Source organism: Eleginops maclovinus, chromosome 11, assembly GCF_036324505.1.
Source record: "Eleginops maclovinus isolate JMC-PN-2008 ecotype Puerto Natales chromosome 11, JC_Emac_rtc_rv5, whole genome shotgun sequence".
Classification (NCBI taxonomy): Eukaryota; Metazoa; Chordata; class Actinopteri; order Perciformes; family Eleginopidae; genus Eleginops; species Eleginops maclovinus.
In genome coordinates, this window is record NC_086359.1 from 21900561 (window position 1) to 21920648 (window position 20088).

The following is a 20088-nucleotide window of genomic DNA, read 5'->3' on the forward strand; positions in this document are numbered from 1 at the left end:
ACATTGTCAAACACTAACAGACTTAATATTAAATGGTCCACTCTATGCGGGCTAGCCAAACACACTATGGCTTGTAAAGGCACCCCTAAAGTCCTGCATGTAGCGCCAAAAGGACATAGCTATACTTTAAGTTGTTTTCTCATGAAACTCAATTCTTTGTATTGACACTTTTTGACAATTGATCCCTCTTTAAAGGAGATCTCCACGTCTGATTATAGGTACTGGGGATTAGGACTGCACATGAGAAAAAGTTGCATTAAACCTTATGTGGCTATACAGGAAGCTGCTAGAAAGGCTGAGGCTTAACTAGCTTCTAATGGGATACAATGTGTAAGACACAAAGTTTCCCTAATTTGGTTTCTGCAAACATTAATAACTTTTTGAGAAACTCTTTAGATCCCTTCCAGACATATTTAAGACGTTGTGCTTCGAATTATAATGTGAGGGTTATTTTTCACAAAAAAGGTTCTATTACACATACTTCTTTGCCCTCTATCTATAAATATGCAAATCTTATTCATCTCAATAGTTTAAGGGCTGGACACAAAATCTCCCTTACTTTACTGAAAAAAGAGTCTGTGCTCTGGTGGTTTCATGTCTTCAAATTAAACTTGTGTGAGTTGGATCGTGATCGGCATCTATTCTGGATGCGGTGTCACAAAGTCATGCTCGTTTGTACACAGATTCAAGGTTAGCAAAGAGAAACCTTCCTCCTTCCGCCAGTGAATGTCGAAGCAGCCTTCTAGTCTCAAACCCCGCCCACACATCATTTTGCACAGTGAAGGTCAAACATCCAAGTGAAGCAAAAATACCGCAGCAGTCTTGGGTGGAGAGTAACTTTAGAATTCAGGTCTAATAGCAATTACAACTCAATAATTCAAGAAATGAGAAACTTTAATATTAAAAGGGCATGTTTCAGCCTCGCTGGGGTTTATTATACCCGTACCATCACAAATAATGCATGCATTGCTGTGTAACCCTCCCAAACGCTGCCTAAAGTATTAATAAGCACTGACTTCTATTCAGAATAACCTAATAAAGCGTACATGCAGGAGGTGATATAACAGCTTCAGCAGCCATGATAGTTAAGAGCAGTCTGGTCTGTGCTGCAGGGAGGGCGAGCAGAATGGCACCGGGAATCAGAGCACTAAAACAGCTTCCATTCAGCCCGTGTAATGAAAGCTTTGCGTGGAGAGGCTCTGTATCTGACTTGTATTTACATAAACACATTTTTCATCGGCTTATTCAGCACCAGTATTAATATCCCCCTATTTAAGGGAATCAGCAGTTTTATCCCCGCTCTGAGAGTAAAGGGCAACGCAGCATGACACCTCTTTGCTCTGCTCATTTAGTCCAGTCAGTGTGTTGACTGTGCTAAACACTTTCTTTTTTGTCCCTTAGTTATGACCCGAGTAATAAGCTCCCATCACCATGCTTTGTCACCGGCTCTCAACACATCGTGTGCACTGTACTTCAGATAATGGAATATGCAAATGTCTGATGTAGGTCGTCATTAACTGTCTTGGGAGCTGTTATTTATTCTGCTGTTTTTGTGTTGTTAATCATTTTTCTGCTTGATAAGGTGTTACCTTTTTGACAGCTGTTTGTGTTCCTACATGATGCGTTTTTGAATGACTGCTTTTCATCTCAGTTGATAGGCTTCCTCTCTCAGCTTTAACAGACAATGAGCTGGATTTGAATGGATGTGCATTCATTTGAATTGACATTATATGACAGCACTCAACTTTTACCTACACAGCTTCATTACTTAGAAAACAAGCATGTTAGTCTTTAAGATGTTTCAAACAGAGAAATCTGTGCTGTGCGGGATCCTTTCTGGCATATTCAAACATATTTTTGTATAATCTATTTTTCTTAATTCAAAAAAGAACTGAACTGAACCTGAACTAAAAATAACATAAACTAAGCTGGACCTATTTTCTGTCCATCAGCCAACACTTATTTCATTTTAATGTTAATTCATAACTTGATATTGAATTAATACACAGAAGAAGGAGACCCTTAAACGTCCCGCAGAGGGGATATTTACATTCTGCATTTGACCCATCCTAGTGTTAGTGTAGGGAATGGTCCCATGCTCAGGGACACCTTGGTAGCACTTGGTTTTTCCGGGACTTGAACCGGTTACCTTCCAAGTCCCTATAGACTTTACCACCACCACCCAAGAGTTGATTAAACTAATTTGTGTTAAGTCCCTTAAGACTGTCAGGAGCAACAATGTGGTACAGATATAACTGCAGACTCAGAAGCTTGTGTCTGTTAGTCAGTGTTTAGTCTAAACTGTGCGCCCTCAAACCAGATTTTCCCCATAAAATGTTAAAGTGATTCCAGAAAACAATATTTCTGTCGGTCAATAATGGTCAGGTCAGACGGCAGAGATAGCTTTGTTTTTACGGAGAATAAATATGGGATGGATGTCCGGTGGGTGTGCCGGTGGACGAGTGGCAAGCAGCAGGCTGACACTGAAACTGAGATTTCTGAATTACATCCTTTCTTTTACTCTCCTTTTTTCTGGAGAGGAAGTAACTCTGAATTTATGTGTTGCTTGAGGTGCAATATATGACTATTATTTTCAGCTTCGCTCTAATGCAGGATATTCACCTAAAGGGGGTGGGGCTGTAATTTGGACCAAAAGTGGCGTTAGCGCCCTCATACTATATTTGTATACAAAAACCCATGTGAGTTTTATAATTATGGACATGATTAAAATGGATAAATGCAGCAGTAAAGGCTGTCACTGCAAAATCTGGAAGGCCACATGTTTGTTAACCTTTGGGAAAAGTAACAAGACAGAATTAAAGGACAATTTCCAAAACCCAAGGTTGGATTTTATTACCCCATGTGGCAGTGTGTGTGTTTGTCCTCACATAACTGATGTTTTGCTGGATCGGCTTCATGAAGGCTCAGCAGGAGGTTATGGTTCACTGGAAAAATCCCAGTAGTAAGACAGTTCACCTTCCTTTCAACAACAGCACCAACCACATCCACATTCATGAAAAGCCTGAAGAGAAGCTGATAACATCACATCTGAGTTCACTGTGACATCAGATTCACAAATCAAATGAACAAGCTGTAAGATTGAAGGTGTGTGAAAATGACCCCAGCGTGCTGTTTTGAAGGGGAATAATGGAAATTTAAAAAGAAGTGCCCCATATTAGATGAAAGCTTTTTGGTCTCTTTTCTTTTCAGTTTGAATCACTGATGTCTCGTTTTTTTGTTTTTTTGTTGCTGATTTAAAAACCGCCTTTGTGGCCCATCATGACTGCTGACCGTGTATCTTTAACCCCGTTAGAGAGCTATCAGTGGAACCATCCAAATTACTGGGAGCATTTTGTGGCTTTTCAGTGTTGCTGCCCCGCCAGGTTACCGTCAGCTCAGCTTCTTCCTTTCATGTTCTGATTCATCCCACGGCACAGTGAGCTCTACATTAACAATTGTGCTCCGGAAACTGCTTGCAGTCCGTTTCACTTCATTTGCAGGAGCCTGTGCTACATGTCTTACTGTTGTGTCTTTGCTCCCTACTTGTGTTAACTGTAGCCTTAAATTTGCCAGTTTTGCATTGCTCAGTAACGCAGGAAAGAGAGATAAGTGCGGTGACCTTCTGTGACACGCTGTTCAGAAAGCATGGGACACAGCCATTTCCCAGTTATAATACTTAGTTAATTACGCTCTGTAACCTCTCCGTCTTGCTTTATGTCTGCCACAGTTTTAACTTAATGTTTTGTGGGTACATTCTCCTCTCTGTGGAGTTTTTTTCTCTCTGTCTTGTCTGCTTTCTCATTTCTAATCTGCGTGATTCTGCCAGAGAGGTTTAACTATACATAGATAATATGCATCTGAGCATATTGTTCGGATTCTTTCTCCCATCCATCTGTATTCTCTTGTCTAGAGACTCTTTGAATCCCACCCACATGGATACAGATCAGACCTTATTATTCTACAGCCACTTACAGGTACAATACCTTGTTTGCCTGCTGTAAACATTTATTTTCTTTTTTACAAGGGGGTTATAAAGTGCAGATAAATATTTCATCGCTGCATCATGACTCTCTTAATAGCTCTAATAAAAAGCTGTTAGACATTAAGCATGTTGAAAGCCAGAATACCCTTGCAGCCATTTGAAGTCTCATCACACCATTTACCTTCTGCTGTTCTCTGGCTAAAGACAGTTGTGTGATGGAGCTCTTCTCCCTCTGCTCCTCCAGGTTTTGCAATCCTCCAGGCCATCATGGAGTCTGCTGTTGCCAATAACTGGCAGGTGACAGCTCGCTCTGTGGGGAACATTGTGGATCCCATTGAGTACAGACGCATCATCGAGGAGATGGACCGCCGGCAGGAGAAACGCTTTCTCATTGACTGTGAGGTGGGGAGGATCAACTCCATACTGGAGCAGGTATTGAGCCAACACACATTACTAGTTCATCCCGCTTAATTTGTGAGAAATAATGGTACCATTTTACACTAAGACTATCCCCATAAAGGGTTTATAATTAGGTTATTAATTAGGTTGTAAACACTTTATTGATTATTAAGAACCATTTATAAACCAGTTCTAACATGGTTTTCATACACCACCACAGGCTCACTATTTGGCAAGATGACTAAGCCTTATATTGGCTCCCTAGCTTACTCCGTCTTCTTCTTCATCAGCCAACCTCCTTGGTATCTGTTCTTCACTGAGTTGATTCTCCCCCCCCATCCATCTTGATGTTTCTTGGCATCTCTTAAGCTAAGTAGTACACATAAATGTGGGCTCACTATTTGGCGAGCAACCGGCCTCAGTTGCCCTGTTTATCTCTTGTCTTATAAAAGCTTATATATGATTTCTAAAGTGTTCACAACCTAATTAATAAATGAATTACAAACTATTCGTAAACCCTTTATAAGGGTAGTCTTATTGTAAAGTGGTACCGAAATAACACACAGGAAACAGAATATCTGTCCTTAAAAACCCTTTGAGTCTCAGGGGAGTGTGTGTTCCAGTGTTTTTAAAGAAGTGAACACTGTCACCTTTTGTCTCATTACTAAACGGAGGCACTGCCTCTGTCTGCTCCCACTTTTCATTTATTTCTTGTTATTACTCTAAACACATGGAGTGCATCTTGATTGCCTCAGATTCTCATTTAGAAGACAATGTTAAAACAAGCGAGACGGGCACACTCAATTCAGTCCTGTTATTTGCTGATTTGTTGTGCGCACGTTGTTTGAGGTCACCATGGGCTTAATTCACATGGAAGAATTAGACAGCCTCCTCATCCTTGTTTCCTAGGTGATCGTCAGCTACAGTTTTCCCACATGAGTCTGGATTCAGTGTTTGTTAATGCGTGCTGCTCACTGTGGCTGCGCCGTAGAGAGCACTTTATTGCAGAGAAAGTATTAAATAAGGTTTGACTGGGAATTTACTTACTTACTCAGGAGCTCATTAGTGCTCATTTTGCCGGATTAGAAGCTATGTTCACATTTGCTCACATTTCAGCCTGCAAATGTTTTTGGAGTGGTTCCCATGATTTGTGCAGTTAAATAGATGCTGGAATTCCTCATCTGTTTTACTTTTGCTTCGGGGAAATGGACTGTGTTTTAATTGGATGGTTGAATGTTGAAAATATTTCAGTGTAGGAATTTGGTTGTTTATTAGTGTGAGGGGGGATAGTTTGTTTTAAATGAATGTGAATTTACATTTATGTATGTGTATCCATGTCTGATAACACAATATGATAGGTTTATATACTCTTATATTTCAAGGCAAACACCATGGTGGAAGGCTTTTGAAATTTTCTTTGGTCCTGACATATCTTGTAACTGAAATTACGATGGAGCTGAACTTCTAGAGACTTAACAATTATACGTATGACTTGAAAGCATTTTAGCAATGCTCTATAGTGAAAGGGAGAGAAACTCCCTCTCGAGGGAACACTGGGATTGTAGCCTTTGCAGACCATTTACATGCTCAAAAACTTATATAACACACTACAGGAAAGGGAAAACCAAAGAGCAGAAAAGGACCTCTTTAAAAGGCACTACTCTAGTTTAATGTAAGACTGTGCTTCTTAGAAAAAATGTGGCTGAAATCAATCTCCTAACAGGTGACGTCTTGAACACATACAAATAAAAATGAAAACCTAAGGCATGTTGTTGTATTGCCCTTTAGATTAGTGTTTGTACACTGTTAAATTATTGTTATACCAGCATCTGCACTATTACCATTACCAAGTGCAATAATACAATTACAGGCAGATATCTTTCATTTTCTGCTAATTACTTTTGCCACTGTAGTTTCACTTGTAACACGGCATAACGGGGGTGTTTACACACATGCTCAGCAGAGTAATGAGTTATTAAACCCGTTAAACCCACAGGTACCGTTTGTTTTTGGAGTGTGTGTGCTCATTTCAACCATTAATCCTGCGCACATCTTAACCTTCTGTTCTCTGCTGAGATATTTGTGTGGAAAGGTCTCTGCCCTCTACATAATGATCTTCATTATTCCTGACTTTATGAGTTTTACTCTGACCTTCACTGCACATCTGTCTTCATGTCCTGTGATGCTGGGGGAATATTTTTTGTGACAGCACAGGACATTTTCATTAATTAAGAGAAGTTTTCTGTCCTTCATGTTAATTCAAAGGATTTCTTCAAATGTGCTCAAATTGCCTGCATATTAGATTAAAGTTATCAGATAATGGCGATCACTCTGTGTGACGCCAGGCGGATCCGATTGTAATCTCTTTACTGTGTCGGATAAATGCGAGTGGTGGCCTTGCAGGCAGCGTCTGTCGTGCGAGGAGGGTCTTCCAAGATGCTGGAGAGCAGGGAGGCAAGACATGCTTACGTCTCTTGAGAATGATTCCTTATACAATCTGTAACATCAACACTTGCTTTAATGTAATATCAGCTCCCAGTGTAAGTAGGACACGCTGTCCCATAACAGCAACAACAATGAGCCTACTATAAATAGCCTACCCTGGTAGCCTGAGGGAAGATCTCTCACAAAGGCAGGAGTGAGCAAACAACAAAGAGATCAGGCATCAGCAAGCATCCATTCTGGACTGGGTTTATTTTATAACCGGTGTTTAGGATTTGACATGATACTACAGCACTATAATCATTAGATTCACCACTCAGGCTTTTATTTTCACCCCGTAAATAAATTAATACACAGACATCTATCAATCATTTTCCGCTCATTTTTTGTTTGTCGATGTAGTATCAGCTTTTTGGTTTCTTCCTCCCCTGCTGGCTCTCTCACCACCTTTCAAAGTATCAGTGTGCTCATCCCTTCACTAAAGTAAAGACGGGGCGATAAACACCTTTAAGGCTTCTCATCAATAATAGAAGTGTACTGATTTAAATCGCTGCCAGAGGACCAGTCACCTCCAGTCTCCTCCTGCACAGTGGACAGACAGTGAAAGAGTCGGGGAGAGGAAAAAGAGAGAGCGCTTGGGAATTGAGCCATGTAGTGTGAGTCTGACTGTCGAGTGCTGTGGAGGGAAACAGGAGGAGTGCTGAACACCCAGAAATGCGCTGGAATTCCACACCCAGAGGGTAGGATAGTAAAAGAAGATGCTGTGTTAGGGATGAGATTACATCTGTGTGGATGTTATTTAATCCTGTATGAATTGTAGCGTTGTACATTAAAAGGCCATGACATAACAAATGGTTTCTGTTACATACATTTTATCTTTTTCATATTTTGGTTACCTCATGCTCATCTACAGCAATGAGAGTAGATGTATGAGGTAACTACTACTAATACTATATTAGGTCATTAGCTTAATGCCAAAATTAGCATGTTAACATGATCACAATGACAATGCTTACATCCTAAGGTTATCAGGTAATATTTTGTAATTTACCTTGTTTAGTTTGTAAAATTAGCACTAAATCCAAAGTACAGCTGAGGCAAATTGATGTCATGTGGATGTGGAAAAAGACTAAAGAAGAAATTATGCAAACGATGCTCGACAGTAATTTTGCTTAGAGGTGGGAAATGCATTCAGCATGTTGTAAGGCTTTAATGAAGTGGCGAGAAACATTGAATGTAAACAGAGGTACATCTAATCATTTCAAAGTAATCCATGTAAAAAAAAAATGTACTCTGAAGTGAACTCTGTCACCTTTCTGGATTACCGTCACTGCATTTAAAACCAAAACAAAGCAAAAACCGAGAACATATGAGTCTGTACTCTAATAAGCTAAGCTGAAACTACACAAAAATAATTAATAATAGACTTTTAGTTTTCCTTTGTAGTTTCCTCATTTCCCTATCTTTGTTCCTTGTTTCACATTCAAATAATAATGTGACAGAGCAGAATGAACTATATTTTCATACACATAAACAACAACAACAAAAACAACTATCTGTACTTCATTTCCTGTCCCTCCATTAAAAACAAGAAAACATGGCTATCGAAGAAAGAAAAACATTGAGTGTAAAAGAGGACACTTTTTCGTGGAGTGTTCTTTGTAACCCAGCATCCAAAAGAGACCCTGGAGGAGCCTGAGTTAAAAGCAACACAACATGAAAAACAACATCAAACACCAGTAAGCAGGAGATTTGGCAAGTGCACAAATGTAACAAGGAAAGCCAGGGCATTTACAACTTCAGATACACATAATTTTTTTGAGCTTGGCATTCAATTAGAAGATTATTTTATTTATGTATTATTTTATTTATTTATTATTTTAAATTGGCATTCACTCAGTAGATTGTTTTCAAAAGTGTGTAGCTGATGGCAACTGAAAGAGGAAGAACCATCATGCTGCACCAAAAAATGTATATATTAAACGCTCATATTGAATAAAAAATAATTGAATACAGGTTATGTTTTTAATGCTATAACAATTTTTATGAAAATAACTGAATTGAACATACCACATGTTTAAAGTTCCTTCAAAATCTGTCTTAAGCTGAATAAATATTGTGTAAAATTATTTGCAAAAGGACAGACATGACTCTCATAATTAGGAGAAAAACTACTACCCATTCAAGTTTCATCTTTAGGGTAAGGGCTGATAGAAACAAGGGCTTTGGAGTGATACACAGTCATGTCCTTATTTTTTCCTTTCAATGAACTTCTTTGACAGTTCAACCCCTCCTCGGTTTATTTCCTGTTTGGAGTAGCATACCAATAATGATTTGACTGTTGAAAAGGCTCAGTCATCAACCTTAGGATGCCCGCTCCACTTCTGAAGATGGCAGATGACAAATCACTGTAACAAAAAGAAGCCTCCTTCAGTGGGAAGAGAGTCAAATCCTGTGGAAGGCGCCTGGGCAGACCGCCAGCTCTGCACAGGACTGTGGCTCCAGTCTGCTTAATTAGAGTTCGTCCCCGCAGGAATATTTAGGCTGATGGTGCTTTAGCTCAGCACAGCTCAGGCCCCCTTCAAACAGCACAGACTTGCTCCTGCAGACAGGCGGGCAGGAGGAGACCTTACGATGGACAAATAAAGATAATTGAGACCTGAGAAAACCGCTCTCTGTCTGTCCCTCCTCCTGTCTCCTGCACAGCAGGCAGAGAGGGCCCCATGTGTCTAATTAAATCCTCAGAGAGGGGAATACTGATGTATGCATGCATACATCTCTGGGCTGCCTTTATTTGATTAATCTTATTGCATTATGCTAAAGAGGGTTGGAAGATCGTTTGCTCTGTGCAGAGTTTTGTGGATTGGGGCCTAAAGTTAGGAAATGCCAAAAGACACTCTAAAGTATTTATGTTAAATAGCATCAGCCACTGAGCTTAGCTTAAGACTTTTTTATTACAATTTATTTTTGTCCTTTTTAACAGAGCAGGACATCCCTGAGGTAGGAAAAAAAAGAGTATTAATAAATAAACTGACATTTACAAAAGAAGGGCATTTGCAACAGAGCAAGCTCAGTCATAGATGACGGTTCTGTGGTACATTAAAAACACTGCAGTTTTGTTACACCAACCAATCCCCCTACTGTAGGTTAAATAGCTCACCTTTTCAAACCTGCATTCTTACATCTTTGCTAGCATGCAGTCTGGATGATGAAACCATGCAGGAATGTGTATTATGTCTGTCATGTGAGTGTATGTCAAGCTAAATAAACATTGCTCCCCAGCGCTACAAGTGGTCGAACAGTGCACATGCAACCTTTAAGTCTTAAATAGGGTTGTCCTCAGTTATAAGGAAATGTCCCTTATGGGCACCGGGATAACATATCGACCAAAGAACAACACATTTTGGGAGATGTTTATATGATTCAGCGTTCTTCATTTTACTCTTTCAGTTCTACTTCCCCCATGAGAACATAGAGAAAAGTTGACAGGGCATGGCACTTAGACCAATATCCTTTCCCTTCAATGAGCATTAAAGATGTAGGAGGCAGTAAGTACAATCAGAGCCGCAGGTTTCCTCTCACTTACAGCCTGCAGGTCCTCTATTCCCCCAAGCAGTTTGAAGAAGCTTTTTTGTTAGAAATGGATTTTGACAGAGAGTCTGTACGAGGTGAGTCGTGGGACAATAAAAGTGTCTGTCTCTCAGTGGTAGTAGTGCCTGACCTCTTCCTCTTCCTGGTGCTTTCACACAATCACATAAAGAATTTCCCCCAGAGGACCATGAAACTGGAGCATCAGGATCCTAAAAATATTTGCAATGCCCAGATGCTTTTTCAAGAAGATCACAGCCAACAGAGGGATGGAGTGAATCCCAGAGTCATGGAAATGATATTATTTACAAAACATGTATTCTTGTCATGTAAAGGCGCAACAATTGCACTTTTAATGTTGCTTGTTTGTGTTTTAGAAAGTGAACATTATTATTTCCCCCCTTTAGTTTAGTTTGCATTATTGAATGTTCATTTGAAAGGGACAGTGCAAATGCATCAGTATAAAATACATTATGTAAAAATGTTAAAGGTGCCATAGAATGGAAAACTGTATTCACCTTGGCATAGTTGAATAAGGAGAGTTCGGTACATTGAACTGACATACCGTGAACCTCAAACACCATTGTTTCCTCCTTCACGTGCAAATCATGAATATGCATATCACAGCCATAAAACGGGCGAATTACAACAATCCCTGTATGTGACGTCACACACGGCAGTCCAGCCCCAACATTTGCATACACCAGCTGCTGGAAACACTAACGCTAACACTTACCACTCCATAACGCTGCTCTCCAATCTCCGACCGACTGGCTGTACTTCAAATTCATCGGTTTCCTCCTCCGATAAAGGCTCAAACATGTAAGGTTGGATGCCAATAGCCTCCATGGTTCATCTCTCACAGTTTCGCAAACTTCACTTACTTCTGTGGGCTCTGAGGCAGCCATGGATTGCTCATTGTAAACCAGCCAATCAGAGCAGAGCTCGTCATCATTATTTAAATGAGCATCAAATAAGGCAATTCAGCTTGTTTCATTCTAGGACCAAATCATAGGGTTGTGAATTGGTCTGTAAAACGTCATCTGGAATTTTTTTGGATCAACCACAGTTATATAACTTCTTTGTAAACATCAGAGAACAATTCAAAATACCAGATAGATGCTTTCTATGGCACCTTTAAAGATAGCAACGGTAGTCCCAAGGCAGGTAATAATACATAAACATTATAAGCCACAATATACAAGTACAAATACGCAATACACAAGTTTATTATTATTATTTTATTTCCAAAAACATACATTAGGACAAGGTAAATGCTCACACACATCACTAACAGAACAGTGCGATAACATGAGGGATGGTGTTATTTTAATACATGAATTACTTCATAACATAGATATGCTTTAAATATTATTAAATATATAAATACTCCTTCTCCGGTTCTAAATGAACTTTCTCAATTTGTCTCACATTTGTTTTTCATTTTTATGAAGGGCATCGGCCAAGATGGATGGAAGCCAGGAATGCCCTTATCGTATCCCATAGCATATTGTCTGGCTTAACCAAATATAACTGGGAGGAAGCAGCTTTTTCCATACTTAGGTTCAGAAAACCCTCCAGCCATCTATTAAATTTGAAGCAGTTGGGCTTTCTGACTTTCCAGTTCATTTGGACGAGGCATTAGTTGAGACGCAGGCTATAGCTGTGAGTTTTATTGAAAATTCAGATTTAATTCCATTGGTCGGAGAGCCCAGCAAGCATTTAGCTGGACTTAAGGATACATCTGTATTCAGGATCTCCACATCTGTATTAAGGATCTCACAATACACAAGTAAACGAACCAAACACATTATTATGCCAACATTTATTCATGTATTTTCCTTAAACTGAATAATGAATCTATTTAAGTTTTCTGATTATAATCTGTTGAATAGGACACATCCTATGGAACTCCATGGCTTGTTTGTATATATTATATCCTACTGTTGTTTAGATATTCACAATGAAACACAATGATGTAAAATGAAAGTGATAGCACAGTGTTATTTCGACTGTTTCATAGCTTGCACAGATTTGAGTTCACTGACTGATTGTGTAATTAAAAACATGCTCAAAAAAGAGCTGCCAACCAGATCACTACCAATGCAGCTGTCAGGGATTGCCTTTTTTTTCATGAAATTCAGGTTGTCTTAAAATAAATACTTGACACAAAAACAAAGTGTTACATCCATCAACGAGGTACGCATGGAAGTATATCAAATCATCAGTGAATGAGTGACAAAATGTGGCCCTTTGGATGCTCAGAGCTTTACATTTATTATTGAAATCCATGAATGAAATGTTTTGGATGTTTAAAATGAACTTCAATCAACTTTAGCCTCTCTTGCTTCTCAAACTGCCACACTATTGTTTCTGTTTTTGTTTGCCTTGTAGCTACAGTAAGCATTATATGTTTACAGTTGATTCTTTGAACAGCTGAACGCCGGTTTAAACAGCAGATGAGGTGACACATTTGGATGCTCATATAGAAGTGTGAAGTCTTGTGCTTTCTGCCTGAGAGTGCTGGTGACGAACGACAGTTGTAGCCAGTCACTCGAGGCGCTGCGGCTTCATTAAATGCTCGCTGTGTTGCTACACTTGGGTCACTGCGGCTCCCTCTTCCTCACATGGGTGAAAAGCAAATGAAAAGCTTTTCAAGACAATTTGGAAGAGCTGAAAAGCTTCCAGGAATTTTTATTTTTTTGGCTTATGAGGAAAACGTAGGATGTGGGAGGCTTTCAGTCAGCGGTGAGAGGTGCAAAATGTCAAACACAATGAAATCATTTTAGCTTTTCCAAGAGGATAATTGGATTTATTGTTGAAATTTGTGAGCGAGAATAAGCCGGTCGGAGGGGCAACCTTGGAGCATCAAGGACGTTCCCTCTCTGGGGACAATTACAAGACATTTAGGCAGGAGAAGGCAGACGAGTGTAAAGTGCAGGTGTAAATGGAAGCACAGGTGTGAGAATGCATGAACTGAATAAAAAACAAGCAATTATTACTTCTTTGTCTGCCATGCCTAAATGAAAAATATGGAAAAAGCACTGGATTCATACCACAGGGATGCATGTCCTTGTGTCAGTGCGGTAGTGAAATTTCTCATCGGTATTCAAGTCCTCTATAAAATCTCTCCAACATGATACCACTATCATTTTGGACATTCAACATTTAACGGATTTCTGTGCCTGAGCACACTTATAACTAAACTGTGGGGGAGTGCAGAAAGTGAAAAGACAGGGAGGGAAAAAAATGCAACCATCCACCCCCTCAGTATCTTTTTGAAGCTCTGTACTCTGCGATGGAGGATGGAGAGAGATGTGTAGAGGGAAAGAGAGTGCATGTAAAAGAGGGAGATGGCGAACAAGTTTAATGAAATCAGCGAGCACAGCTCTCTCCACGTCTGCTTGCTCAGACAGGTGCTGTACAACGTTTGGGTTTAATTAAGTCTAGTGTGGGACTGAGAGGCCTGCAGGAGACACAGAGAGAGAGGAGGGGGAGTTTTGCTGGAGCCTTGACCTTATTTTACAAGTTGAAGTTAATGGAAAGGAACAAGCACTGTCATCACAGTTTCTCCCCTCTCTGTGTGTGTCTCATATAAACACACACAAATGTAAAAAGTCACACACTCCCTCTCCCTCACGGCCTTGCCTTTCCCATCATTATTTTTTATTTTCTACCAACCACTCTGCATTATAAAATGAAAGGTCTTTGTCATTTCTGATTCTCAGCCCTCTCTTAATGTTCTCTGCGTTATGAGATTGTGACTCACTGTGTGTTTCCTCCTGCGATTTGTAGGTGGTGACCTCAGGAAAAAACGGCAGAGGATACCATTATATGCTCGCCAACCTGGTGAGAACAAGATTGCTGGGTGTGATGCAACGCAAAGAAATACTGTCAATCTGTCATTTGGATAGACATCTAAGTGCAGTAATAAGTGAATGATGGGCAAGCTCAAGCATTTCTTTCTCAGCTGCTAATGATCCCCCGCTCTAATACCATTCACGTGCTCTTTGCTCTCAGGGGTTCTCCAACATGAGCCTGGACAGGGTGATTTCTGGTGGAGCCAACATCACAGGCTTCCAGATCATCAACCCAGACAGCCCCATCGTCCAGCAGTTCCTCCAGCGCTGGGAGCGCCTGGATGAAAGAGAATTTCCAGAAGCCAAAAACACTCCACTGAAGGTCAGTGAGGCATAGCTGGCGATGCTGCAGTTACATTTGATTTCACTTCTTCAAAGACACTTTTTCTCACCCCTACTTCCTCAGAGTTTTAAAGTAGTAACTCTCTATGTCAATCTAACTCTTTTCTTAAATAACTTGTCGTCTGCTTGCCCTTGAATAAAGGCGTCTTTCATACTCGCACAGTTTTGATGTCAATCCTACTGCGAGGCTTTGATTTTTTTACATCAGCAGCACGGCTCTGTGTACAGAAGCACTGCTGCTGTGATGATAACCTTGCTTTGATAGTTGTGAAGGGTGCATGACGTCAGCGGTGCGTCACCGGGGTTTCTTGTGGCCTTTTGTCTCAGTACACATCAGCGTTGACCCACGATGCCATCCTCGTGATCGCGGAGGCCTTCCGGTACCTTCGACGGCAGCGAGTGGACGTGTCCCGCAGGGGGAGCGCAGGCGACTGCCTCGCCAACCCCGCTGTGCCCTGGAGCCAAGGCATCGACATAGAGAGAGCCCTCAAAATGGTAAGACTGAGGGCGATCACTGTCTCCTTGAACTGCTTTGTTTTTATGTTATTCACTGTCTGATATTTGCTTTACATCACTCTATATTCTGCTTCAAAGTTTTTTTAATGTAAGCGTATGGTACGTTAACAGTGTATCAACCATCCTTAATAAACGAATAATTGATAGTTCATTACACTTTAGTTATTAGTTATTTACTGAATGAAATGAAATGTAATAATATTTAAGATTGTAAAGTTATTTCACTTATTTATTGTTGTACACATTATGCCATTTAATATATTTGTTATTCCGTAGTTGTTAATGATGATTACAATATGTTACAAAAATTACAAAACACATTGATAAAGAGAAAGAAGAGTAGTTAGGATTTCAAAAACAATGGCATCATTTTAACAAAATGATGGTCCAGAAATAGCACTTTGTTGATGGTTAATAATGGTTAAACGTCTGTTGGTAGACAAATATAAAGTTGACCATGAGGACTATAATAACTTTTTAAATGGTTAATAATTCACTTAAAAAGCATTCATAAACATGAATTGAATAGGTAGTTAATACTTACTTATTTTTTAAACCAGAATCAAATGATTGCCCATTCAAAATAATTAATAAAGCATATAACATATTATGATGTATGCAGCATAAAGTTGATAAATAGTTTACTAAGTAATCAGCAATGGACTGTATGGCTTCTCATCAGCTATGATACTATATCATTAATAGATGAATTATTTCTTATTACACAGACATTGTAGCATTTCAAATAGGTATTCACCTTTTTTTAAACGTTATTCTTCTAATTTATTTTACAATTACATTTATGAACATGGTGTTTATTAAAATGTGTTACCTCAAGAACCGCAATTAATTTCAAATTTCATATTTAGAAGACCGTTAATATAAAAACACACCATAAATCAACACCATTCAATGCATGTTTGATATCATTATTTCCCTGGTTCCTGGCAGGTCCAAGTACCAGGTATGACAGGAAACATCCAGTTTGACACGTTTGGCCGCCGCTCTAATTACACCATTGATGTGTACGAGATGAAGGCTGCTGGCCCCCGGAAGGTAAGTGGGCACACTGCCTCTCCCTCATAATTTAATTAATGTGTAATGAAAAATCACCGCGCTGGATTAGCATATGTTATAGATATAAGTAAAGTATGTTAGGAATCCACAAACATTAATATAGTCATTTTAAGCAGCTCTGTGACGGGAGCTTAATTACTTGGCATGTTGGCTCAAGTAGTAACGTTGGTTCTGATTTGGACGGAAGCTGCCAGTAGCCAGTCTTGCAAAACCAACCCAAATAATTTGAGCTCTCATCCCCTCTGAGATTTGAATCTGGAAAACATCCACTGAAAATAAATTGAGCCATGGAGATGGAGAAGCAATCTGGATCTCTGGGGAGCGACAGTTAGGATGATGACATGGCTCAAAACTTGGAATCATTACTTACAGCTACTTAAATAAATGTTGTAGCCAAAAAGTGAGGAATTCATTTACTACTGCCCGTTTACTGCCTCACACTCGTTCAGAACCAGAGTACAGTTGATCATTTAGAAAACCTTCGTGTTTCCAAAGAGCTGCCATGTGGTTCCAGCTTGTTGACGCTAAATCCACTGACATCAAGTGGTGAATCTGTCCAATCAGCTATCTGAAGCATTAGTGCTGATACATTTCATAAAGCAAAATGCCTATGGAGGGCCTATTGTCAGAAAACAAGCTCAGTGTAATGTGGGGGCTCACTTTGGAGGATTATAAGCATCTGATAATCAGTATTTTATGATGTATCTGTGATCAGTCCAGTTAAGGTGATTTCCTGCAGGAAAACTTTCAATGTAGTAAAAGATTCTCCATTAAAACTCTCTTTATAACTATAAAAATGCTGCTAGGTGGGTTAGCAGCTCTTGAAAGGCCCTGGAATTAAATAGCATTTTTATTTTATTCTACAGCATAAAGATCAGCTATGTACATTTGATTTCTTCTCTTTTAAATATCCACAAGGAAGGACATCTAACATTTCTTTATTTTGTTTACAAAGCGTCTTTTATGCAAATTCGCAAATTCCAAGGTTCTTAAAAACACAATCTAAATACAACACAAAGAACACAGCACTGTAAAAGAGGATGGATCATAAAACATTTTTTAATGTATGTGGGATTAAGAAAAAGAGATAAAAACTAGGAGAGCCGCAGCACACATTAACTTAAGTGTTTCCATTGTTCATCCAGCATCAACAGGAAACATGTGTTGTTTTGTGCCTTGGCTTGCTAAACAAACAAGCTAACAACCGGGTAGAATTGCTATCGCTCAGACCAGACATTTAGCTATTCATCTTGACAGCTGTATCGCTTGTCAATGTCTGTTTGTTTAGAAGCTTAATGATTTGGTTCTTTTCTTCAATATACTACCAAAATATTAGTATCTACCCCTTCATTAGCCTGTAAAGGACACTTACCTGAGCAAGTCTACTAACCCTCAAGTGCATTGAACTGCCACCATGGAAACTCAAAAGATAAAAGAATATCTCTAATATATGTGCAATGTTTTCTTTTTTCAAATAATTATTGGAAAGTTTCAGTTGGACTGATTAATCTCCAGATTCTGAGCTACTCACTGCACCCGCTTGATCACTTAGTGCTGTGATTGGACTTTGTATAAAAAGGGAACCTAATCCTGGCGCGCGCACACACACACACACACACACACACACACACACACACACACACACACACACACACACACACACACACACACACACACACACACACACACACACACACACAAACACACACAGACACACACAAACACACACAGACACACACACACACACACACACACACACACACACACACACACACACACACTGACGGCTGTGGCTTGGCTAGCTCCTCGACCCTGACCTCTGACAAGGTCCCTACAAAAGCTGGCACCAAAAAGGAAGTGGCCCCATACTGTCACACAGTTCAGCTCACATGGCAACATGCATCACAGCGGCCCGCACATCCAATCTCAGTGTGAGACAGTCCACAGTGACAACAGAGTGAGTATTGTGCTTCATACAGTAGCTACCACAGTTGGGAGATGTTGATTTCTTCATAGCATCACAGTGTAACAAAACAAAGAACACAAAGCCACTGGAATCATCCCAGCTGTAGTAGATAGAGACCAGTGTTTGTTTTTGTGTTACATTATTCTAAGTGTGCTTTGTGATGTATTAATAGATCAGGAGAACAACCTACTGCTCTGGCTAGATAAGATTATTAGATTTGTCTTTCTGGTTTGAATTCTGTCAGTGTTGTATTGCTCTGCTGGTGCGGCTTTCTTGTCATGTAAAAGAATATTTGCTGAGCCAAGAATAGATTACGCCTACTCTGCTGTAGTGTACCACAGGTGAAGTGAGAAGCTCCACTATAAGCTTTTTATAAAATCCCACATCACGCAAAAGTAATACTGTCTCCCGCTGTGCAGAGCTGACCAACTCGCATACATGGAGGCAAAAAAACAACAGATGTATTTCTGCTTCTCATAATAACTGTGAACCTCTGTGTCGTTTACAGATCGGCTACTGGAATGAGTACGAAAAGTTTGTTTATATTATGGATCCGCAAGTCACCAACGAGTCCTCTTCTGTGGAAAACCGAACAATTGTGGTCACTACTATTATGGTACACACTCAAGCAGGTTTTAAGTGTTTCACCTTAAGATTTCTGCCACTCAAGGTCAAGGTGTCCATTGTTGCAATCTGTCCTGGGAGGGTAGAATTATTTTATTTTGAGTTGCTTTCCATCCACTCACTACATGTTGAAACAGTCGATTCACAAAGAGTGTTTCAACTGTATCCGTGTGGGTGCCAAAGCATTTTAGTTTTTTTATATTACGGTGGGCTGTTGTAGTAGTGACGTCACAATAACGGCTTTGGTAATGATAACTATAAAGATATACACCATTGTATTCACATTCAGTGCATACGTAAGTAAACATGTTTCCCTCTCATTAAGTAAAGCGTCAGTGACCAGGGGGTGAATCAGCTGTGTCTCACTGGAGACATGAAATGATCTGCACACAAGGAGGACATAAACAACCAAAGGCTGCAACCTTTGGCTGTTTATCTCTTTGTCCAAATGTATCTTGGCACTGAATTATAATGTATTAAAGACAAAGGAACCACAGTGCTCAGCCAGGCTCAGCGTTAGACACAGTGCTAGCTACAGACGTTATCACAGGTCAATCATCAGCCATTTTTAAATGTAAGATAAGGTGCTCCTTATCTTACATTTAAAACCATGGCCCCTTGTTCCTTCTGACTTTGCCTATTATGTTTTCATCTTAGACAAATTCAGAATGTAATAGTCATACGTTCTCATTTCAATGTGTAGTAACTCATTGTCCTCATGAACAGGCAGGAATACTGAGGAAAGGAAAACAGAAGAGTAGAGTCATCGTATTATTTTCTCACTGCCAGGCATGCCTTTGATTTGAATAAATTGTTTAAGATACATCACAGTCATGTCATTAACTTCATGTTGCTTTTCTTACATTCCATAACTTTAAAGTAAATCATCAATGAAAGGCCTTCCTATTATTATAGGGTGCAACTCTTTCATTTTGTTTTTTGTAACAGTTTACATGACTGCATATAGGACAGAAGGTAAGAGGAAGTACTTCCAACAGCAAAAAGGAGACTGTGAGAGCATCACAGTCTCCTCCAATACTTAGTCCAAAAACCTCTGAAAAGCATGTTCCTGCCTTTGACAAAATAAATCACCATTGCTGAATATCCTCTTGAGAGGTTTGATGGCAGACATGGTTTCCATTTTGGAGGAAATACATATTTTATTGAAATCCAAGGCACAGAGGTGATGTGGAATATTCAAATGACATAATCGAGACAACAAGCAGATTATTTTACTGTCATGATAGTAATGAACGAAAAACAACCAGTATGACCTTTTTATTTTCGTCATA

At 39.6% G+C, this 20088-nt stretch overlaps 1 protein-coding gene across 7 annotated transcripts in view; it reads left to right on the plus strand.

Moving 5' to 3' along the window:
- Positions 1–20088, plus strand: part of gria3a (glutamate receptor, ionotropic, AMPA 3a) — a 69333-nt gene that overhangs the window by 27809 nt on the left and 21436 nt on the right. For all 7 annotated transcript variants that reach the window (XR_010166801.1, XR_010166800.1, XM_063895766.1 and 4 more), the window contains exons 4-9: positions 4227–4414; positions 14207–14260; positions 14432–14593; positions 14941–15108; positions 16081–16185; positions 18681–18788. Coding sequence is in view for 5 of the 7 variants with exons in the window: in XM_063895766.1 (XP_063751836.1) it covers positions 4227–4414; positions 14207–14260; positions 14432–14593; positions 14941–15108; positions 16081–16185; positions 18681–18788 (785 nt within the window). In the remaining 2 variants the exon portion in view is untranslated. The remainder of the gene's footprint in view (positions 1–4226; positions 4415–14206; positions 14261–14431; positions 14594–14940; positions 15109–16080; positions 16186–18680; positions 18789–20088) is intronic.